The sequence below is a fragment of the Haliotis rufescens genome, unplaced genomic scaffold (assembly GCF_023055435.1).
Source record: "Haliotis rufescens isolate VD_foot unplaced genomic scaffold, xgHalRufe1.0.p SCAF_8, whole genome shotgun sequence".
In the NCBI taxonomy this organism is placed as follows: domain Eukaryota; kingdom Metazoa; phylum Mollusca; class Gastropoda; order Lepetellida; family Haliotidae; genus Haliotis; species Haliotis rufescens.
Genome location: NW_025964372.1, coordinates 13,182,084 through 13,208,049, shown reverse-complemented (window position 1 = coordinate 13,208,049; position 25,966 = coordinate 13,182,084). Strand labels below are relative to the sequence as shown.

Genomic DNA, 25,966 nt, shown 5'->3' with positions numbered 1-25,966 from the left:
TGAACAAGATAATAGTAATTTTGTTGCTATCTGTTCATTTTGTTGGACGAAAAGCTACCAAATCACAAGTACAGTACAAATACTAGAATGCATAGAGTAACATACTGTATAAAAATTGAATAAAACATACTTTGCAGTTCATAAATGGATAAGCCAGTGTCTTTATGTAAGTAAATATTTCGTTGTTAATTTCACACAATTTTTCCCATGTCACCATAACAGAACACAACTTTCGTTAGCCTTCCGTGCAGACTTCGCGGGCTCGAATCCTGCTGGTGACAAATGTTTCCATGAAATTGTTCTATCATCAAGATAAATGATAGGCAATAAAAGAAGTTCCGTCATTGCCAAGTGGTGTTTAACTAGCAATTCAGTTAGTTGGTCCACGGTCAAAGACAAAGGAGCCATGGTTTCAAGTGAAATTAGACAATATAACATGTCTGCTCCCAGAGGGTCTTTCAGGACTGAGTTCTAGTTCCTTATGTTGGTATTGACTAAACTCAATGACAATGAAAACATCAGTTTAGGCAAACAGTAAACACAGTATTATATACATGTATATAAAACCTACTGTCAGGGATCCCATAGCCCTGACAAAATGGCATGGAGTGAGAGAATATTCCAGGCTCGAAAAGGTTGAATTAATTTATTTACTTGATGGTACTAAACAAGAGAAGACTGCAGTCAAAGATCTCAAAGTTAGGCAAAAGATCATGGTCTGAAAGGTTTCTCAAGAAAGAGAACATTGAATATCAACCTATTGTTGAATCTGGCCCTGGAGAGTTAACACTGGTCCCATCAGACCACGTCACTGGCAGATGTCTGATGGGTGCAAGATGCATTGTCATGATTGTTAACATCCATTAGCTTCTGGAATGAAGTTAAATCAATTACAGTAAACTATGTTTGTAACGAACATACTTATAACGATTGATATAACAAATTATTTTGGGTCCCGTCCATTTGCTGTATATGTGCTTATAACAAACTACAGTTATAACAAACTAGAATTAGTGCTCCCTTTGAGTTGATTATAACTGTATATCTAACCAAATTAATGATCACTTGTATATCTTGAAGGGTATAAAAAATCTGTGTCTTAAGCTCAGATTCTGTAAAAGTAAAATGGAAGCAACAAATTCACCGATCCATATGTTAGGAGAAAACAAGAAGAAACAAGAGTTTGCCACTAACGTGGCTATATACCCCGCCGCTGTTGCAGAATTTATGACATAATTAAATCTAAACAAACCCTAAGCTCTTTTAACCGAGGTGGAATTTGTCATGGAAATTGTGAGAAAAAAAAGAAGAGTGTGGAACCTAAGTCCATCTTGTTGCCATGGAAACATAAAAAAACTTTTTTCTGAAATTTCTAAATAGCAAAAGGCACCAGTTCAGACCTGCATAGTTTCATGAAAAAATATTGAACAGTTTATGAGTTATGCTCCGGAAACGAAACATGACGTACGTACGGACTGACGGAAGGACGGAGCCCATTTCTATATCCCCCACCAACTTTGTTGGGCGTGGGATAATAACTGAATCGAGAAGTATAAGCTCATCTTTAGATACTGTAAATCTTGAACGTGGTGCGACATAAAGTGATTGTGGTTGGGTAACAACAGCCTTTACCATGTCTGGAACGTTTTGCGACAGGAAGTGATTGCGGGTGGGTAACAACAGCCTTAAATACGTCTGAAAAGTTTGGCGATATGAAGTGATTGTTGTGGGTAACAACAGCCTTAAATACGTCTGGAACGTTTTGTGACATGAACTGACTGCATGTAGGTAACAACAGCCTTTACTACGTCTGGAAAGTTTTGCGACAGGAAGTGATTGTTGTGGGTAACAACAGCCTTTACTACGTCTGGAACGTTTTGCAACATGAACTGATTGAGGGTGGGTAACAACAGACTTTACTACGTCTGGAACGTTTTGCGATATGAACTGATTGCAGGTGGGTAACAACAGCCTTACCTATGTCTGGAACATTTGTTACATGAACTGATTGCGTGGGTAACAACAGCCTTAACTACGTGTTGAGATGTGTTGTTGTTGGTGGCATTGTAAAACTATAGATGCATGTGTTGATGCAGGTGGCATTGTAAAACCATAGATGCATGTGTTGTTGCAGGTGGCATTGTAAAACTATAGATGTATGTGTTGTTGCAGGTAGCATTGTAAAACTGTAGATGCATGTGTTGTTGCAGGTGGCATTGTAAAACTATAGATGTATGTGTTGTTGCAGGTGGCATTGTAAAACTATAGATGCATGTGTTGATGCAGGTGGCATGGTAAAACTATAGATGCATGTGTTGATGCAGGTGGCATTGTAAAACTATAGATGTATGTGTTGTTGCAGGTGGCGTTGTAAAACTATAGATGCATGTGTTGTTGCAGGTGACATTGTAAAACTATAGATGTATGTGTTGTTGCAGGTGGCATTGTAAAACTATAGATGTATGTGTTGTTGCAGGTGGCATATTGTAAAACTATAGATGCATGTGTTTTTGCAGGTGGCATTGTAAAACTATAGATGTATGTGTTGTTGCAGGTGGCATTGTAAAACTGTAGATGTATGTGTTGTTGCAGGTGGCATTGTAAAACTATAGATGTATGTGTTGTTGCAGGTGGCATATTGTAAAACTATAGATGCATGTGTTTTTGCAGGTGGCATTGTAAAACTATAGATGTATGTGTTGTTGCAGGTGGCATGGTAAAACTATAGATGTATGTGTTGTTGCAGGTGGCATTGTAAAACTATAGATGTATGTGTTGTTGCAGGTGGCATTGTAAAACTATAGATGCATGTGTTGTTGCAGGCGGCATGGTAAAACTATAGATGTATGTGTTGTTGCAGGCGGCATGGTAAAACTATAGATGTATGTGTTGTTGCAGGTGGCGTTGTAAAACTATAGATGTATGTGTTGTTGCAGGTGGCATTGTAAAACTGTAGATGTATGTGTTGTTGATGGAGTGACAGTGTATAATAAGGGAAACACAGGATGTGAGGGATTATTTGTTTCATCATGTACTGGCTGGTTTGACAACATGTGGAAGTGAAATATGCCTCATTACATCTTTTGTTTGCTCTACAAAATTAATGTGCCTGTATATTGGAGAGATCTTGTAGATCTTGTAGAACTGCAGAAAGACAATTGTAGAGGTGTGGGCCAGACTGCTATTTTGGTTGATATGCCTGCAGAGGGGGAAGAGATGTTTTTGTTTCAGAATTAACAAAATAAAATGCCAGTACCATACATGCCAATAGAGCCACGGAGCCCTAATGCTGTGAAAAGCTATACCTATAAAACTCAGGAACATGTGGCTTTTGTGTATGGATATATAGTTGTCTGGTATGATGGTAATGTCATCCCACAGATGACATCCTTACCTTGTCAGCTTGTCATGTGATCAGAAGGTCCGTGATTCGAATCCTATCACGGGACTCAGAAACTTTATGGCCGCTACACTAACACTGATGATCCTGTAATTTATAGAGGTTCTGAAGCTGCAGTCGTAAAACTTACTTTTTAAAATCTATATCTATGATATAATATGATTGTGGAGATTATGTAAACGATTTACTTCATTATAGCATCATTTCCGCCTCAAGAGTTTTCATAAACTCTTGTTACGCTTACAAATCAAAATTAACAAAAAGGTTTTCCGAGTCTGTGTGGCGCTCTGAGCGAGGGATTAATGCTTAAGTCTTCAAAATAAGGGACAAACAACAAAATTGTTCCACATACTAGTTTATTACAAGTCTAGGTCACTATACATCGAACGATGTGTTTCAAGTCCCGTCACGACTGGTTACAAACCATGTGCAGAAATATAAGGAGACATTGTTCCAAGAGGAGCTTGTGTAATATCTGATAAACCAATGGAAGTATTAATACACCAATGATGGACCAAGCAAAATTCTTATGTGTCTTATTGACAAATCAGTACATATGAGCCAGAAAACACTGAATTTATGTTAAACTAAGAAAAATGCTTCACAACAGCAAAATTCGACGGGCACAATATTTAAATTACATAATTGGCGACCCGGAGTAAGTCTATCTGGCTAGCTTTCCAGACGTTCAATCTTCAATATACTTCTCAGAGGTGCAAAAGCTCAAAGCTAAACTTAGTCTGCCTCAACACTCGAGATTCATAAAATCAAAATGCTACAGTCCAAACAAAGGTGATAATACATTCCGCAACACTGTAGGCGTTAAACGCTTTCATAATCATAGTCTTCGAATATATCTGACACATCACTCGGTTGACACACTGGGTTCAAAGATAACACTAGCACATAGATTCTAGCAGAAAATGTCACCGTAAAACACACGCTATATCATTATGATAAACATGATAACCTAGACTAAAATGGTGTGACTGGGCAAAAACTAATGCAATTATCTCACCATACCGAAAACACGTGTGTGTACAGACAGATCCCGGCAAGCTAGCCCTCGGAGCCAGACGCTCACTAAAGCTTGTGCGGCACGCACAGCCTTAAGTAAACTTTTCCAGAAGGCCCGGATGCAAAAACACCCGTATGAAACGACGTACCATACTGTTCCAGTCGTTGCTAGGGTAATCAGTTCTATAAATTTCCGTTACATCTACAAGAAAGCAACAGATTAATTTCATGACAAACTGTAGACAAGGGGATACAATATGGTGATCTGGTTTGCCACTGATCCACGAAAGTGTTTCCAGATTTATCTTTGGCACTTATTACACCTTTAATATAAAAAAAATGAATAGATAACCATCTTATTAAAGAGTTGTTTTCGCTGTAAGTAATGATGAGTAGAGGAGTCAATAACACAATGTCACAGAGGCCCATGTATTGTCTCGTGTTTATATGCTGATGTGTTGCTGTGAGCCGACATGTACCAGGGAAGTGTTTGCATGAAAATTTCCTTTCATGATGGTGGGGATCAAGGGATCATTCTGACTGAACATACATATTTTTAGTTTTTCCATTTCAAATGATGATAAATACAGGATGCAATAGGGATAGAAACTTATCAACTTATCACTGATCAACTTATCTAGTTTTCTTGTTGTTGGTTTGAAATTAGCTTGTACATACATCAGCAAATATTTCGGTAATCACATTTTCAGGTTAACAATATTGATATTGAAGTGTGTTGGTTGTGTTTTTCTCTTCATAGAGTGGATGTTCTATCTTCGGATAAATAACAGTGAGAGATAATATATAGCCTATGTTGTTTTTACAGCAGCAGCATCAACAGCCCTCACTCCATTGTCAACCGTCTGTCGCCACCTCTACAGCAACAACAAGATCTTATTTGCTGCTCTTCTGCTGCTGGCCATGCAGGGTGGGGAGATGGAAGCAAGGCTCTGGAGCTTTCCCAGGAGAAGATATTTTGGTAATGATTATAATGATAGGAGGAGATGGGAGCAGTGGGACTGGGGACTGCAGATGAGTGGAGTGGAGGACCTCTCGAGGGCATACTCTTATAATGATATCAGTCAGTGCAGGGACATTCTAGAATGTAAATTATTAAGGTCTGATCTGTATGTCCAGTGCAAGCAGGAGCTGTTTCTGACTTTAAATACAATACTTGAAGAACAAACAGAACACATCATCAACACATTACCATTGCAGTTTGTCTATCAGCATGTGCATGTTCAACAACCTACAACCACCAGGACACTGTATGTGTTGATCCGTCCATGTCACTACCCGCTGCTGGCGAGGAGATTTGCTGCAGCAGTAGCAGCCCGGAGATACGCCCGTGTGTTCCGTCACCCAGCATGTAATGAACAAGAGTTTGTCCAGCATCTTGCTGCAGAGGTGAAGGAGCTGACATCAGCTGACAGACATATGATCCACAGCTCCACTGACACTGATGTTGGAGGCCCCTTTCTGTCCTGGCTGTGCTCCAGCAGGGAGAGATTCCTCTATGACAGTTTCTCTACACAGGACACCTCCTCTCTACAGGACTGTACACTGGAGGTGAAGGTCAGGTCAGCCCTTGCCTGCTGCCGGTCAGGTAATGTCCGGGTCCTGAAACAGCTGGTATGTGATGCGAATGTGGACATTGTAAGTGGACAGGTGACTGACAAGTCTGGGTCTACACCTCTACATGAAGCATCCTGGAGTGAGGCAGTGGTGAGATTACTACTGGACAAGAATGCTGATGTATCAGTGACTGACAAGTCTGGGTCTACACCTCTACATAAAGCATGTGAGAGTGGGAGTGAGGCAGTGGTGAGATTACTACTGGAGAAGAATGCTGATGTATCAGTGACTGACAAGTCTGGGTCTACACCTCTACATAAAGCATGTGAGAGTGGGAGTGAGGCAGTGGTGAGATTACTACTGGAGAAGAATGCTGATGTATCAGTGACTGACAAGTCTGGGTCTACACCTCTACATACAGCATGTGGGAGTGGGAGTGAGGCATTGGTGAGATTACTACTGGAGAAGAATGCTGATGTATCAGTGACTGACAAGTCTGGGTCTACACCTCTACATACAGCATGTGGGAGTGGGAGTGAGTTAGTGGTGAGATTACTACTGGAGAAGAATGCTGATGTATCAGTGACTGACATGTCTGGGTCTACACCTCTACTTAAAGCATGTGGGAGTGGGAGTGAGTCAGTGGTGAGATTACTACTGGAGAAGAATGCTGATGTATCAGTGGCTGATTGCTCGGGGTCTACACCTCTATTTAAAGCATGTGGTAGTGGGAGTGAGTCAGTGGTGAGATTACTACTGGAGAAGAATGCTGATGTATCAGTGACTGACATGTCTGGGTCTACACTTCTACATAAAGCATGTGGGAGTGGGAGTGAGTCAGTGGTGAGATTACTACTGGAGAAGAATGCTGATGTATCAGTGACTGACATGTATGGGTCTACACTTCTACATAAAGCATGTGGGAGTGGGAGTGAGTCAGTGGTGAGATTACTACTGGACAAGAATGCTGATGTATCAGTGGCTGATGATAATGGGTCTACACCTCTACATAAAGCATGTGAGAGTGGGAGTGAGGCAGTGGTGAGATTACTACTGGAGAAGAATGCTGATGTATCAGTGACTGACAAGTCTGGGTCTACACCTCTACATAAAGCATGTGGGAGTGGGAGTGAGTCAGTGGTGAGATTACTACTGGAGAAGAATGCTGATGTATCAGTGACTGACATGTCTGGGTCTACACCTCTACATAAAGCATGTGAGAGTGGGAGTGAGGCAGTGGTGAGATTACTACTGGAGAAGAATGCTGATGTATCAGTGACTGACAAGTCTGGGTCTACACCTCTACATACAGCATGTGGGAGTGGGAGTGAGGCATTGGTGAGATTACTACTGGAGAAGAATGCTGATGTATCAGTGACTGACAAGTCTGGGTCTACACCTCTACATACAGCATGTGGGAGTGGGAGTGAGTCAGTGGTGAGATTACTACTGGAGAAGAATGCTGATGTATCAGTGACTGACATGTCTGGGTCTACACCTCTACTTAAAGCATGTGGGAGTGGGAGTGAGTCAGTGGTGAGATTACTACTGGAGAAGAATGCTGATGTATCAGTGGCTGATTGCTCGGGGTCTACACCTCTATTTAAAGCATGTGGGAGTGGGAGTGAGTCAGTGGTGAGATTACTACTGGAGAAGAATGCTGATGTATCAGTGACTGACATGTCTGGGTCTACACTTCTACATAAAGCATGTTGGAGTGGGAGTGAGTCAGTGGTGAGATTACTACTGGAGAAGAATGCTGATGTATCAGTGACTGACATGTATGGGTCTACACTTCTACATAAAGCATGTGGGAGTGGGAGTGAGTCAGTGGTGAGATTACTACTGGAGAAGAATGCTGATGTATCAGTGGCTGATGATAATGGGTCTACACCTCTACATAAAGCATGTGAGAGTGGGAGTGAGTCAGTGGTGAGATTACTACTGGAGAAGAATGCTGATGTATCAGTGACTGACAAGTCTGGGTCTACACCTCTACATAAAGCATGTGGGAGTGGGAGTGAGTCAGTGGTGAGATTACTACTGGAGAAGAATGCTGATGTATCAGTGACTGACAAGTCTAGGTCTACACCTCTACAAAAAGCATGTGGGAATGGGAGTGAGGCATTGGTGAGATTACTACTGGACAAGAATGCTGATGTATCAGTGACTGACAAGTTACAGGGGTCTACACCTCTACATAGAGCATGTTGGAGTGGGAGTGAGGCAGTGGTGAGATTACTACTGGAGAAGAATGCTGATGTATCAGTGACTGACAAGTCTGGGTCTACACCTCTACATACAGCATGTGGGAGTGGGAGTGAGTCAGTGGTGAGATTACTACTGGAGAAGAATGCTGATGTATCAGTGACTGACAAGTCTGGGTCTACACCTCTACATAAAGTATGTGGGAGTGGGAGTGAGTCAGTGGTGAGATTACTACTGGACAAGAATGCTGATGTATCAGTGGCTGATGATGATGGGTCTACACCTCTACATAAAGCATGTGGGAATGGGAGTGAGGCAGTGGTGAGATTACTACTGGAGAAGAATGCTGATGTATCAGTGACTGACAAGTCTGGGTCTACACCTCTATTTAAAGCATGTGGGAGTGGGAGTGAGTCAGTGGTGAGATTACTACTGGAGAAGAATGCTGATGTATCAGTGACTGACATGTCTGGGTCTACATCTCTACATAAAGCATGTGGGAATGGGAGTGAGGCAGTGGTGAGATTACTACTGGAGAAGAATGCTGATGTATCAGTGACTGACATGTCTGGGTCTACATCTCTACATAAAGCATGTGGGAATGGGAGTGAGGCAGTGGTGAGATTACTACTGGAGGAGAATGCTGATGTATCAGTGACTGACAAGTCTGGGTCTACACCTCTACAAAAAGCATTTGGGAATGGGAGTGAGGCAGTGGTGAGATTACTACTGGAGAAGAATGCTGATGTATCAGTGACTGATGATAATGGGTCTACACCTCTACATACAGCATGTGGGAGTGGGAGTGAGGCATTGGTGAGATTACTACTGGAGAAGAATGCTGATGTATCAGTGACTGACAAGTCTGGGTCTACACCTCTACAAAAAGCATTTGGGAATGGGAGTGAGGCAGTGGTGAGATTACTACTGGACAAGAATGCTGATGTATCAGTGACTGATGATAATGGGTCTACACCTCTACATACAGCATGTGGGAGTGGGAGTGAGGCATTGGTGAGATTACTACTGGAGAAGAATGCTGATGTAACAGTGACTGACAAGTCTGGGTCTACACCTCTACATAAAGCATGTTGGAGTGAGAATGAGTCAGTGGTGAGATTACTACTGGGGAAGAATGCTGATGTATCAGTGACTGACAAGTCTGGGTCCACACCTCTACATAAAGCATGTGGGAATGACAGTGAGAGTGAGGCAGTGGTGAGATTACTACTGGAGAAGAATGCTGATGTATCAGTGGCTAATGATTATGGGTCTACACCTCTACATGAGGCATGTGAGAGTGACAGAGAGAGTGAGTCAGTGGTGAGATTACTACTGGAGAAGAATGCTGATGTATCAGTGGCTAATGATTATGGGTTAACACCTCTACATAAAGCATGTTGGACTGGGAGTGAGGCAATGGTGAGATTACTACTGGAGAAGAATGCTGATGTATCAGTGACTAATTATAATGGGTCTACACCTCTACATACAGCATGTGGGAATGATGAGGCAGTGGTGAGATTACTACTGGAGAAGAATGCTGATGTATCAGTGACTGACAAGTCTGGGTCTACACCTCTACATAAAGCATGTGAGAGTTGGAGTGAAGAAGTGGTGAGATTACTACTGGAGAAGAATGCTGATGTATCAGTGACTGACAAGTCTGGGTCTACACCTCTACATAAAGCATGTGAGAGTGAGAGTGAAGAAATGGTGAGATTACTACTTGAGAAGAATGCTGATGTATCAGTGACTGACAAGTCTGGGTCTACACCTCTACATAAAGCATGTGGGAGTGGGAGTGAGTCAGTGGTGAGATTACTACTGGAGAAGAATGCTGATGTATCAGTGGCTGATGATGATGGGTCTACACCTCTACTTAAAGCATGTTGGAGTGGGAGTGAGTCAGTGGTGAGATTACTACTGGAGAAGAATGCTGATGTATCAGTGGCTGATGATGATGGGTCTACACCTCTACATAAAGCATGTTGGAGTGGGAGTGAGTCAGTGGTGAGATTACTACTGGACAAGAATGCTGATGTATCAGTGACTGATGATAATGGGTCTACACCTCTACATAAAGCATGTGGGCGTTTGATTGGGAGTGAGGCAGTGGTGAGATTACTACTGGAGAATGGTGCAGATCCAGATGCAGTTGACAACCACGGCCTGACACCAGACAGGACAGTTTGCTCTGCAGCAATAAGGAAAATTGTCTCTACAGCGTGAGTACATGTTTTTCCACACTCACATTGCTATATTCAATGTGTGAATGAAATATATTGAAATCTGTTACGTCACCTGTTCGTCTGCCCGGGAACATAACCTGTGTAGTTATTTCATTTACCATATTTAGATAACAATCTCAGTTTTGAACTATGAATATGTGTCTTCTAAAAGGAATATCCTTTATTAAATGAAACTTAACATCTCTGAGAAGTCATGATGGTTATCAAATGTTTTGGTAGCAATTCAGTTCATATGGTTACATGGATGTGTGTCACTTAGGGCTGGAACAAGCCCAAATTTACTACCCAGGTACCCACCCCCTATTACCCGACCCTACCCGCTGTAGGTCTCAAGAGATAGGTACAAACTGTCGGATTGGGAAAAGTTGGACTGTAGCCCTGGCAAAATGCATTTAGATACATGTGTAAAATGATCTGATGTTGACTGAAGTTTTAGTTTTATTCAAACATATTAAAGAAGGAATGGGCACATAGTCAGAAAGAACTGCGAACATTAGTGACTTGTAGTTCAAACATAATTCTAAGGTCTAGATAATTTTTGTCATTAAACAATATATCACGTGACTAACCATGGGTCCGGGTAGTCCTGTGGGTACCTGGGTCCCACTCAGTACTCACCTGACCCGGGTACCCCAGTTACCTATCCCAGCCCTAGTATCACTAAATATTTCTGGTGACATGTATCCTCCTGGGTATGAATTTCAGGGATAGGAAAAGTATTCACATGTGAAGGTCTGAGTAGTTGTTTGAGGCAACTCGAGAGCACTTCTTCTGCAGAGCATTTGCAATGTTTGTACCACTATTGAAATAGTACTGTGATAGTACGTTCCCACGATGTTTCCTTGCATTACTAAAACTGTCCCACTCATCTGCCATTTCCTGGTTCAGTGGAATGGTGGGGAAATGTTAAGGAAGCTCGGTAACTTGACTGTCTCGAGAGCACCTCCTTTGCATTTCCTCTATTTTTCTTCATTTAAATCTCAAAGGGCAGACCTAAACATACCTATGAGTGCCATCTGGCAAGGAGGGAAGCAATCAATTGCACTATCGATATATTGTACAACAAAATGAACAAGTACTCATGTATTTCACCCTCATTCTTGTACAGTCTTATACAAGAGACACGAACAGGTATCTAAATCAGTTGTGATATGTAATTGTTCCCTTGAGGCAGTGTTACATTCATTGTCTTACCCATGTCATCATGGTTTAAACTGTGCCACGGTCACCCTAACAGGAATTTCAAACCCTGGATTTACTCAGTGTGACCTGGTAACAGGGGTTTCTGAGAATATGAAAGATGATTAAGTCTAAAAAGAATTATAAATGATACAGTTATTGTAAATGTGTTTTTCCATTTAGTTCCTTCTTACAATCTGGTATGACCACATGGATGGCACTGTGCACTGTAAAACCATATCAGTGTCTTTACATTATCACAACACATTAGTGAGACTTTAGCTTCTTCAAGGCTGGCATAAACAGTCTCAACTGATTTTGATAATCATTATAATCATTCATCCCCGCTCCTTCTGTTTGTAGTGTAACCTTGCAATCACACAGTCTTTTGCTAGATAAAAAGCAATAAAATACACCCAGCAGAAAAATCAAATAATTTATTGCTGTGGATTAAATATTGTTCAAATTCACACAGAGTTTAAAAGTGAGAGAGCTTTCTGGACTGAATACGTCTGTCTCTGGTGAACTTTTGCCTTTGTGATTGGTTTCAGTAGAAGACATCGAGCTGTGAGGACAGATGCTCCTGGATGGTGTGATGTAAGTTGAACACACATAGAGTGACAGTGGACACACCTGGATCATGCTCCCTATACAAACTGACAGGCCACTCCATCGGTTGTACTACCAGCAAACCCCTGACAGACTGACAGGCCACTCCATCGGTTGTACTACCAGCAAACCCCTGACAGACTGACAGGCCACACTGTCTGCTGTACTACCAGCAAACCCCTGACAGACTGACAGGCCACTCCATCGGTTGTACTACCAGCAAACCCCTGACAGACTGACAGGCCACTCCATCGGTTGTACTACCAGCAAACCCCTGACAGACTGACAGGCCACTCCATCGGTTGTACTACCAGCAAACCCCTGACAGACTGACAGGCCACACTGTCTGCTGTACTACCAGCAAACCCTGACAGACTGACAGGCCACTCCATCGGTTGTACTACCAGCAAACCCCTGACAGACTGACAGGCCACTCCATCGGTTGTACTACCAGCAAACCCCTGACAGACTGACAGGCCACTCCATCGGTTGTACTACCAGCAAACCCCTGACAGACTGACAGGCCACTCCATCGGTTGTACTACCAGCAAACCCCTGACAGACTGACAGGCCACTCCATCGGTTGTACTACCAGCAAACCCCTGACAGACTGACAGGCCACTCCATCGGTTGTACTACCAGCAAACCCCTGACAGACTGACAGGCCACACTGTCTGCTGTACTACCAGCAAACCCCTGACAGACTGACAGGCCACTCCATCGGTTGTACTACCAGCAAACCCCTGACAGACTGACAGGCCACTCCATCGGTTGTACTACCAGCAAACCCCTGACAGACTGACAGGCCACTCCATCGGTTGTACTACCAGCAAACCCCTGACAGACTGACAGGCCACTCCATCGGTTGTACTACAAGCAAACCCCTGACAGACTGACAGGCCACTCCATCGGTTGTACTACCAGCAAACCCCTGACAGACTGACAGGCCACTCCATCGGTTGTACTACCAGCAAACCCCTGACAGACTGACAGGCCACTCCATCGGTTGTACTACCAGCAAACCCCTGACAGACTGACAGGCCACTCCATCGGTTGACTACCAGCAAACCCCTGACAGACTGACAGGCCACACTGTCTGCTGTACTACCAGCAAACCCCTGACAGACTGACAGGCCACTCCATCGGTTGTACTACCAGCAAACCCCTGACAGACTGACAGGCCACTCCATCGGTTGTACTACCAGCAAACCCCTGACAGACTGACAGGCCACTCCATCGGTTGTACTACCAGCAAACCCCTGACAGACTGACAGGCCACACTGTCTGCTGTACTACCAGCAAACCCCTGACAGACTGACAGGCCACTCCATCGGTTGTACTACCAGCAAACCCCTGACAGACTGACAGGCCACACTGTCTGCTGTACTACCAGCAAACCCCTGACAGACTGACAGGCCACTCCATCGGTTGTACTACCAGCAAACCCCTGACAGACTGACAGGCCACTCCATCGGTTGTACTACCAGCAAACCCCTGACAGACTGACAGGCCACACTGTCTGCTGTACTACCAGCAAACCCCTGACAGACTGACGGGCCACACTGTCTGCTGTACTACCAGCAAACCCCTGACAGACTGATGGGCCACACTGTCTGCTGTACTACCAGCAAACCCCTGACACACTGACAGGCCACACTGTCTGCTGTACTACCAGCAAACACCTGACAGACTGACAGGCCACACTGTCTGCTGTACTACCAGCAAACCCCTGACAGACTGACGGGCCACACTGTCTGCTGTACTACCAGCAAACCCCTGACACACTGACGGGCCACACTGTCTGCTGTACTACCAGCAAACCAAACAACAGACTGACAGGCCACACTGTCTGCTGTACTACCAGCAAACCCCTGACAGACTGACAGGCCACACTGTCTGCTGTACTACCAGCAAACCCCTGACAGACTGACAGGCCACTCCATCGGTTGTACTACCAGCAAACCCCTGACAGACTGACAGGCCACTCCATCGGTTGTACTACCAGCAAACCCCTGACAGACTGACAGGCCACTCCATCGGTTGTACTACCAGCAAACCCCTGACAGACTGACAGGCCACACTGTCTGCTGTACTACCAGCAAACCCCTGACAGACTGACAGGCCACTCCATCGGTTGTACTACCAGCAAACCCCTGACAGACTGACAGGCCACACTGTCTGCTGTACTACCAGCAAACCCCTGACAGACTGACAGGCCACTCCATCGGTTGTACTACCAGCAAACCCCTGACAGACTGACAGGCCACTCCATCGGTTGTACTACCAGCAAACCCCTGACAGACTGACAGGCCACACTGTCTGCTGTACTACCAGCAAACCCCTGACAGACTGACGGGCCACACTGTCTGCTGTACTACCAGCAAACCCCTGACAGACTGATGGGCCACACTGTCTGCTGTACTACCAGCAAACCCCTGACAGACTGACGGGCCACACTGTCTGCTGTACTACCAGCAAACCCCTGACAGACTGACAGGCCACACTGTCTGCTGTACTACCAGCAAACACCTGACAGACTGACAGGCCACACTGTCTGCTGTACTACCAGCAAACCCCTGACAGATTGACGGGCCACTCCATCAACTGTACTACCAGCAAACACCTGACAGACTGACGGGCCACACTGTCTGCTGTACTACCAGCAAACCCCTGACAGACTGACAGGCCACACTGTCTGCTGTACTACCAGTAAACACCTGACAGACTGACAGGCCACACTGTCTGCTGTACTACCAGCAAACCCCTGACAAACTGACAGGCCACACTGTCTGCTGTACTACCAGCAAACCCCTGACAGACTGACGGGCCACACTGTCTGCTGTACTACCAGCAAACACCTGAAAGACTGACGGGCCACACTGTCTGCTGTACTACCAGCAAACACCTGACACACTGACAGGCCACACTGTCTGCTGTACTACCAGCAAACACCTGACAGACTGACAGGCCACACTGTCTGCTGTACTACCAGCAAACCAAACAACAGACTGACAGGCCACACTGTCTGCTGTACTACCAGTAAACACCTGACAGACTGACAGGCCACACTGTCTGCTGTACTACCAGCAAACCCCTGACAGAATGACGGGCCACACTGTCTGCTGTACTACCAGCAAACCAAACAACAGACTGACGGGCCACACTGTCTGCTGTACTACCAGCAAACCCCTGACAGACTGACAGGCTACACTGTCTGCTGTACTACCAGCAAACCCCTGACAGACTGACAGGCTACACTGTCTGCTGTACTACCAGCAAACACCTGACAGACTGACAGGCCACACTGTCTGCTGTACTACCAGCAAACCCCTGACAGACTGACAGGCTACACTGTCTGCTGTACTACCAGTAAACACCTGACAGACTGACAGGCCACACTGTCTGCTGTACTACCAGTAAACACCTGACAGACTGACAGGCCACACTGTCTGCTGTACTACCAGCAAACACCTGACAGACTGACGGGCCACACTGTCTGCTGTACTACCAGCAAACACCTGACAGACTGACAGGCCACACTGTCTGCTGTACTACCAGTAAACCCCTGACAGAATGACAGGCCACACTGTCTTCTGTACTACCAGCAAACCCCTGACAGACTGACGGGCCACACTGTCTGCTGTACTACCAGCAAACCCCTGACAGACTGACGGTCCACACTGTCTGCTGTACTACCAGCAAACCCCTGACAGACTGACGGGCCACACTGTCTACTGTACTACCAGCAAACCCCTGACAAACTGACGGGCCACACTGTCTGCTGGACTACCAGCAAACCCCTGACAGACTGACAGGCCACACTGTCTACTGTACTACCAGCAAACCCCTGACAGACTGACAGGCCACACTTTCTGCTGTACTACCAGCAAACCCCTGACAGACTGACGGGCCACACTGTCTACTGTACTACCAGCAAACCCCTGACAGACTGACGGGCCACACTGTCTGCTGTACTACCAGCAAACCCCTGACAGACTGACAGGCCACACTGTCTGCTGTACTACCAGCAAACCAAACAACAGAATGACAGGCCACACTGTCTGCTGTACTACCAGCAAACCCCTGACAGACTGACAGGCCACACTGTCTGCTGTACTACCAGCAAACCCCTGACACACTGACGGGCCACACTGTCTGCTGTACTACCAGCAAACCCCTGACAGACTGACGGGCCACACTGTCTGCTGTACTACCAGCAAACCAAACAACAGACTGACAGGCCACACTGTCTGCTGTACTACCAGTAAACACCTGACAGACTGACGGGCCACACTGTCTGCTGTACTACCAGCAAACTCCTGACAGACTGACGGGCCACACTGTCTGCTGTACTACCAGCAAACACCTGACAGACTGACAGGCCACACTGTCTGCTGTACTACCAGCATACCAAACAACAGAATGACGGGCCACACTGTCTGCTGTACTACCAGCAAACCCCTGACAGACTGACAGGCCACACTGTCTGCTGTACTACCAGATAACCCCTGACAGACTGACGGGCCACACTGTCTGCTGTACTATCAGCAAACACCTGACAGACTGACGGGCCACACTGTCTGCTGTACTACCAGCAAACCCCTGACAGACTGACGGGCCACACTGTCTGCTGTACTACCAGCAAACACCTGACACACTGACAGGCCACACTGTCTACTGTACTACCAGCAAACCCCTGACAGACTGACGGGCCACACTGTCTGCTGTACTACCAGCAAACACCTGAAAGACTGACGGGCCACACTGTCTGCTGTACTACCAGCAAACACCTGACACACTGACAGGCCACACTGTCTGCTGTACTACCAGCAAACACCTGACAGACTGACAGGCCACACTGTCTGCTGTACTACCAGCAAACCCCTGACAGACTGACGGGCCACACTGTCTGCTGTACTACCAGCAAACACCTGACACACTGACAGGCCACACTGTCTACTGTACTACCAGCAAACCCCTGACAGACTGACGGGCCACACTGTCTGCTGTACTACCAGCAAACCCCTGACAGACTGACGGGCCACACTGTCTGCTGTACTACCAGCAAACACCTGAAAGACTGACGGGCCACACTGTCTGCTGTACTACCAGCAAACACCTGACACACTGACAGGCCACACTGTCTACTGTACTACCAGCAAACCCCTGACAGACTGACAGGCCACACTGTCTGCTGTACTACCAGTAAACACCTGACAGACTGACAGACCACACTGTCTGCTGTACTACCAGCAAACCCCTGACAGACTGACGGGCCACACTGTCTGCTGTACTACCAGCAAACCCCTGACACACTGACGGGGCACACTGTCTGCTGTACTACCAGTAAACACCTGACAGACTGACAGGCCACACTGTCTGCTGTACTACCAGCAAACCCCTGACAGACTGACAGGCCACACTGTCTGCTGTACTACCAGCAAACCCCTGACAGACTGACAGGCCACACTGTCTGCTGTACTACCAGCAAACCAAACAACAGACTGACGGGCCACACTGTCTGCTGTACTACCAGTAAACACCTGACAGACTGACAGGCCACACTGTCTGCTGTACTACCAGCAAACCCCTGACAGAATGAAGGGCCACACTGTCTGCTGTACTACCAGCAAACCCCTGACAGAATGACGGGCCACACTGTCTGTTGTACTACCAGCAAACCCCTGACAGACTGACGGGCCACACTGTCTGCTGTACTACCAGTAAACACCTGACAGACTGACAGGCCACACTGTCTGCTGTACTACCAGCAAACCCCTGACAGACTGACAGGCCACACCGTCTGCTGTACTACCAGCAAACACCTGACAGACTGACAGGCCACTCCATCGGTTGTACTACCAGTAAACACCTGACAGACTGACAGGCCACTCTGTCTGCTGTACTACCAGCAAACCCCTGACACACTGACGGGCCACACTGTCTGCTGTACTACCAGCAAACACCTGACACACTGACAGGCCACACTGTCTGCTGTACTACCAGCAAACCCCTGACAGACTGACGGGCCACTCCATCAGTTGTACTACCAGAAAAACCCCTGACAGACTGACAGGCCACACTGTCTGCTGTACTACCAGCAAACCCCTGACAGACTGACAGGCCACACTGTCTGCTGTACTACCAGCAAACCCCTGACACACTGACGAGCCACACTGTCTGCTGTACTACCAGTAAACCCCTGACAGACTGACAGGCCACACTGTCTGCTGTACTACCAGCAAACACCTGACAGACTGACAGGCCACACTGTCTGCTGTACTACCAGCAAACCCCTGACAGACTGACAGGCCACACTGTCTGCTGTACTACCAGCAAACCAAACAACAGACTGACAGGCCACACTGTCTGCTGTACTACCAGCAAACCCCTGACAGAATGACAGGCCACTCCATCGGTTGTACAACCAGCAAACCCCTGACAGACTGACAGGCCACACTGTCTGCTGTACTACCACCAAACATCTGACAGACTGACGGGCCACACTGTCTGCTGTACTACCAGCAAACCCCTGACAGACTGACAGGCCACACTGTCTGCTGTACTACCAGTAAACACCTGACAGACTGACGGGCCACACTGTCTGCTGTACTACCAGCAAACCAAACAACAGACTGACAGGCCACACTGTCTGCTGTACTACCAGCAAACACCTGACAGACTGACGGGCCTCTCCATCGGTTGTACTACCAGCAAACCCCTGACTGACTGACAGGCCACACTGTCTGCTGTACTACCAGCAAACCCCTGACAGACTGACGGGCCACTCCATCGTTTGTACTACCAGCAAACCCCTGACAGACTGACAGGCCACACTGTCTGCTGTACTACCAGCAAACCCCTGACACACTGATGGGCCACACTGTCTGCTGTACTACCAGCAAACACCTGACAGACTGACAGGCCACACTGTCTGCTGTACTACCAGTAAACCCCTGACAGACTGACAGGCCACTCCTTCGGTTGTACTACCAGCAAACCCCTGACAGACTGACAGGCCACACTGTCTGCTGTACTACCAGCAAACCCCTGACAGACTGACGGGCCACACTGTCTGCTGTACTACCAGTAAACACCTGACAGACTGACACAGGCCACACTGTCTGCTGTACTACCAGCAAACTCCTGACAGACTGACGGGCCACACTGTCTGCTGTACTACCAGCAAACACCTGACACACTGACAGGCCACACTGTCTACTGTACTACCAGCAAACCCCTGACAGACTGAAGGGCCACTCCATCGGTTGTACTGCCAGCAAACACCTGACAGACTGACAGGCCACACTGTCTGCTTTACTACCAGCAAACCCCTGACAGACTGACGGGCCACTTCATCGGTTGTACTACCAGCAAACCCCTAACAGACTGACGGGCCACACTGTCTGCTGTACTACCAGTAAACACCTGACAGACTGACACAGGCTACACTGTCTGCTGTACTACCAGCAAACTCCTGACAGACTGACAGGCCACACTGTCTGCTGTACTACCAGCAAACCCCTTACAGACTGACAGGCCACACTGTCTGCTGTACTACCAGCAAACCCCTGACAGACTGATGGGCCACACTGTCTGCTGTACTACCAGCAAACCCCTGACAGTCTGACAGGCCACACTGTCTGCTGTACTACCAGCAAACACCTGACAGACTGACAGGCCACACTGTCTGCTGTACTACCAGTAAACACCTGACAGACTGACAGGCCACTCCATCGGTTGTACTACCAGCAAACACCTGACAGACTGACGGGCCACACTGTCTGCTGTACTACCAGCAAACCCCTGACAGACTGACAGGCCACACTGTCTGCTGTACTACCAGTAAACACCTGACAGACTAACAGGCCAAAACATCTGCTTTAACATACTATGTTACACAGCAAAAAATTATTAAAAATATATTCAAAACATTGATTCATTGCTTACTTTATAGTTAAAGGCTGCACATCATACAAGGTATCAGCTTATTTAGAATGCGCCTGGTTTGTAACAATGCCTTGACACTTTTTCAAGTATTTAAATGTTACTGGATTTACTATCTGCTATATGTTCTCCTTTATCCTTTATAAACCAGATCCGATCAAGTCAGCAGACTGGAACACCAGAGACTCTCTACCAGCAATCTCAACTCATGACACAGTCAGGTGGATCTCAGCTCATGACACAGTCAGTTGGATCTCAGCTCATGACACAGTCATTTGGATCTCAGCTCATGACACAGCCAGGTGTACCTCAGCTCATGACACAGGCATTTGGATCTCAGCTCATGACACAGTCAGTTGGATCTCAGCTCATGACACAGTCAGGTGGATCTCAGCTCATGACACAGTCAGGTGGATCTCAGCTCATGACACAGTCAGTTGGATCTCAGCTCATGACACAGTCAGTTGGATCTCAGCTCATGACACAGCCACGTGTACCTCAGCGCAAGGCACAGTCAGGTGGATCTCAGCTCATGACACAGTCAGGTGGATCTCAGCTCCTGACACAGTCAGGTGGATCTCAGCTCATGACACAGTCAGGTGGATCTCAGCTCATGACACAATCAGGTGGATCTCAGCTCATGACACAGTCAGGTGGATCTCAGCTCATGACACAGCCAGGTGTACCTCAGCGCAAGGCACAGTCAGGTGGAGCTCAGCTTGTGGGACAGTTGGGGCACACTCAACTCACCCCCCACCTGGGTGGACCTCAAGTGATAGGACACTTGGAACACACTCAGCTCACAACACAGTCCGGTGGATCTCATATTGAAGGGCAGTTTGGTCACACTCAGGTCACTCAGGTGGGGCACACTGAGGTCACTCAGTTAAACGTTCATCAAGATTCACCAATTTTCATGCCAGATACATCCTGGCTTCCAACCAATGCAGACATAGCCCCAAGATCTTCCTCAGTGTCTAGACAAGTAGGGACATCTCAGAGCTTGATGTCAGCCCAAGGTGCACCTCAGAGCTTGATGTCAGCCCAAGGTGCACCTCAGAGCTTGATGTCAGCCCAAGGTGCACCTCAGAGCTTGATGTCAGCCCAAGGTACCCGTGCACTTCAGGGCAGTATAATATCATTTAGGGGTAGTGACTATACTGCACAAACAGCAACACTACCTATGAAGGTTGCACCTGATGGCATGATCTCTTCCTCAGATGATCCAAGTTTAAATCAAAACAATCTACCTGCACTCAACACTGATCCTTTCATCCTATCTCCGAATATGCTTTTAAGATTGAACAACAACCAGCACTTCGGGCACACTCCTGCAAATGAGGCCACTACAACTGTGACAGCCACTGAACAAAGCATAATGCCAAGCATTTCTGGTAACCAACCTATACCACAACCACCTGTGAGCACCCCCAATGAGGGACATGGTCTGGTGCCAAGCAACACCCAGGACTATTATCCTTCTGTCTCCATGTCCAGCACAGCAATGTCTCCACAAGGGGCACCACCCATTTACAGTCATACAAATTCACAAAGCTTCCTGCTTCCAAATGTACGATTCAGATTCTAGTTGATGTTGATGTTTAGAAACAGAGTACTGCAAGTCTAAACAGTCAGCCACTACAAAGAGTATGAATAAACAATATCTTGCTGAGATACAAAATGTAAAAAATCGGTGACACTGCACAAGAAGTAGTATTCTATAATTGTCTACCATTACTGAACTTACAGGGAAGATCATCTAATGACTACTTCCTCAAGCACCTGTTACTGGATCTGTACACTTTTAACTACTTGCCTCCTGCTTGGCAACAGAATGTAGCAGCACCCCTTCTCATAAAAAAACAGATACCGGTATCAGATACAAGGTTCCAATATCCTTTCTAAAGGCATTAGAGTTGAAGCCAAGACCCTTTCCTGAAGGCAGTGGAGTATCTGCCAAGACCCTTTCCTGAAGGCAGTGGAGTTGATGCCAAGACCCATTCCTGAAGGAAGGGGAGTAGCTGCCAAGACCCTTTCCCCCAAGGCAGTGGAGTAGCTGCCAAGACCCATTCCTGAAGGCAGTGGAGTAGCTGCCAAGACCCTTTCCTGGAGGCCGTGGAGTAGCTGCCAAGACCCATTCCTGAAGGCAGTGGAGTATCTGCCAAGACCCTTTCCTGAAGGCAGTGGAGTTGATGCCAAGACCCATTCCTGAAGGAAGGGGAGTAGCTGCCAAGACCCTTTCCCCCAAGGCAGTGGAGTAGCTGCCAAGACCCATTCCTGAAGGCAGTGGAGTAGCTGCCAAGACCCTTTCCTGGAGGCCGTGGAGTAGCTGCCAAGACCCATTCCTGAAGGCAGTGGAGTATCTGCCAAGACCCTTTCCTGAAGGCAGTGGAGTTGATGCCAAGACCCATTCCTGAAGGAAGGGGAGTAGCTGCCAAGACCCTTTCCCCCAAGGCAGTGGAGTAGCTGCCAAGACCCATTCCTGAAGGCAGTGGAGTAGCTGCCAAGACCCTTTCCTGGAGGCCGTGGAGTTGATGCCAAGACCCTTTCCTGGAGGCAGTGGAGTAGCTGCCAAGACCCTTTCCTGAAGGCAGTGGAGTATCTGCCAAGACCCTTTCCTGAAGGCAGTGGAGTTGATGCCAAGACCCATTCCTGAAGGAAGGGGAGTAGCTGCCAAGACCCTTTCCCCCAAGGCAGTGGAGTAGCTGCCAAGACCCATTCCTGAAGGCAGTGGAGTAGCTGCCAAGACCCATTCCTGGAGGCAGCGGAGTAGCTGCCAAGACCCTTTCCTGAAGGCAGTGGAGTAGCTTTCAAGACCCATTCCTGAAGGCAGTGGAGTAGCTGCCAAGACCCATTCCTGAAGGCCGTGGAGTTGATGCCAAGACCCATTCCTGAAGGCAGTGGAGTAGCTGCCAAGACCCTTTCCTGAAGGCAGCGGAGTAGCTGTCAAGACCCATTCCTGGAGGCCGTGGAGTTGATGCCAAGACCCTTTCCTGGAGGCAGCGGAGTAGCTGCCAAGACCCTTTCCTGAAGGCAGTGGAGTAGCTGCCAAGACCCTTTCCTGGAGGCAGCGGAGTAGCTGTCAAGACCCATTCCTGGAGGCCGTGGAGTTGATGCCAAGACCCTTTCCTGGAGGCAGTGGAGTAGCTGCCAAGACCCTTTCCTGAAGGCAGTGGAGTTGATGCCAAGACCCATTCCTGAAGGCCGTGGAGTTGATGCCAAGACCCATTCCTGAAGGCAGTGGAGTAGCTGCCAAGACCCTTTCCTGAAGGCAGCGGAGTAGCTGTCAAGACCCATTCCTGGAGGCCGTGGAGTTGATGCCAAGACCCTTTCCTGGAGGCAGCGGAGTAGCTGCCAAGACCCTTTCCTGAAGGCAGTGGAGTAGCTGCCAAGACCCTTTCCTGGAGGCAGCGGAGTAGCTGTCAAGACCCATTCCTGGAGGCCGTGGAGTTGATGCCGAGACCCTTTCCTGGAGGCAGTGGAGTAGCTGCCAAGACCCTTTCCTGAAGGCAGTGGAGTTGATGCCAAGACCCATTCCTGAAGGCCGTGGAGTTGATGCCAAGACCCTTTCCTGAAGGCAGTGGAGTAGCTGCCAAGACCCTTTCCTGAAGGAAGTGGAGTTGATGCCAAGACCCTTACTAATATAAAGGCAGTGGAGTTGATGCAAAACCTTAGAGAGGGGAGCAAGTCAAAATGGTATACCAGGGGTATGTCAAAATGGACCAAATAAAATTGCAAAATGGCAAATAGAAAATTAAAAACAGCCATCCTAGCCCATACTTTAAATGATTATCAACATCATTAATGCTAAATGTGACTATTACTATGATGTTACAATGAATGGAGAACAACACTTCTTTGATTCACAAATCCATTTATATATGTCATTAACTTTTATTCAAGGCACCTGTGTTAAAACTGTAACTTTCTTCATTATTGTATTTATTGTATTGATAAGAATCTACTCTGCCCATGTGCAGGCCAGATTGCAAAAATACATGCACAGACAACTGATGTCTTACTGTCAGAATGGCTTCAGCACTGTGTTGGGCTGATTGATCCTATACATTTATTACTCTCAAAAAGAAAACTCCTCATGAATTGTCATGAATTGATTGTACATATGTTGTGTTGACGTGTATTGATTGTATATATGTTGTGTTGACGTGTATTGATTGTACATATGTTGTGTTGACGTGTATTGATTGTACATATGTTGTGTTGACGTGTATTGATTGTACATATGTTGTGTTGACGTGTATTGATTGTACATATGTTGTGTTGGCGTATATTGATTGTATATATGTTGTGTTGACGTGTATTGATTGTACATAAGTTGAATTGACGTGTATTGATTGTACATATGTTGTGTTGACGTGTATTGATTGTACATATGTTTTGTTGACGTGTATTGATTGTACATATGTTGTGTTGACGTGTATTGATTGTACATATGTTGTGTTGACGTGTATTGATTGTATATATGTTGTGTTGACGTGTATTGATTGTACATATGTTGTGTTGACGTGTATTGATTGTACATATGTTGTGTTGACGTGTATTGATTGTACATATGTTGTGTTGACGTGTATTGATTGTACATATGTTGTGTTGACGTGTATTGATTGTACATATGTTGTGTTGACGTGTATTGATTGTACATAAGTTGTATTGACGTGTATTGATTGTACATATGTTTTGTTGACGTGTATTGATTGTACATATGTTTTGTTGACGTGTATTGATTGTACATATGTTGTGTTGACGTGTATTGATTGTACATATGTTGTGTTGACGTGTATTGATTGTACATATGTTGTGTTGACGTGTATTGATTGTACATATGTTGTGTTGACGTGTATTGATTGTACATATGTTGTGTTGAAGTGTATTGATTGTACATATGTTGTGTTGACGTGTATTGATTGTACATATGTTGTGTTGACGTGTATTGATTGTACATATGTTTTTTTGACGTGTATTGATTGTACATATGTTGTGTTGACGTGTATTGATTGTACATATGTTGTGTTGACGTGTATTGATTGTACATATGTTGTGTTGACGTGTATTGATTGTACATATGTTGTGTTGACGTGTATTGATTGTACATATGTTGTGTTGACGTGTATTGATTGTACATATGTTGTGTTGACGTGTATTGATTGTACATATGTTGTGTTGACGTGTATTGATTGTACATATGTTTTGTTGACGTGTATTGATTGTACATATGTTGTGTTGACGTGTATTGATTGTACATATGTTGTGTTGACGTGTATTGATTGTACATATGTTTTGTTGACGTGTATTGATTGTACATATGTTGTGTTGACGTGTATTGATTGTACATATGTTGTGTTGACGTGTATTGATTGTACATATGTTGTGTTGACGTGTATTGATTGTACATATGTTGTGTTGACGTGTATTGATTGTACATATGTTGTGTTGACGTGTATTGATTGTACATATGTTGTGTTGACGTGTATTGATTGTACATATGTTGTGTTGACGTGTATTGATTGTACATATGTTGTGTTGACGTGTATTGATTGTACATATGTTGTGTTGACGTGTATTGATTGTCCATATGTTGTGTTGACGTGTATTGATTGTACATATGTTGTGTTGACGTGTATTGATTGTACATATGTTGTGTTGACGTGTATTGATTGTACATATGTTGTGTTGACGTGTATTGATTGTACATATGTTTTGTTGACGTGTATTGATTGTATATATGTTGTGTTGACGTGTATTAATTGTACATATGTTG

General features: G+C 46.0%; 1 protein-coding gene across 11 annotated transcripts in view; it reads left to right on the top strand.

Annotated features, from left to right (window-relative positions):
* Positions 1-24,660, top strand: part of LOC124117394 — a 52,509-nt gene extending 27,849 nt beyond the window's left edge. Inside the window, exons 7-10 of one of the 11 annotated variants that reach the window (XM_048389713.1) lie at positions 5,244-6,102; positions 6,988-10,428; positions 12,183-12,228; positions 20,339-24,660. In XM_048389713.1, coding sequence (XP_048245670.1) covers positions 5,244-6,102; positions 6,988-10,428; positions 12,183-12,228; positions 20,339-21,775 — 5,783 coding nt within the window. In that variant the 3' untranslated portion in view covers positions 21,776-24,660. Of the gene's footprint in view, positions 1-5,243; positions 10,429-12,182; positions 12,229-20,338 lie in introns of all 11 variants that reach the window. The other 10 variants (XM_048389712.1, XM_048389710.1, XM_048389711.1 and 7 more) reach the window with 10 other exon arrangements.
* The last annotated feature ends 1,306 nt before the right edge of the window (positions 24,661-25,966 follow it).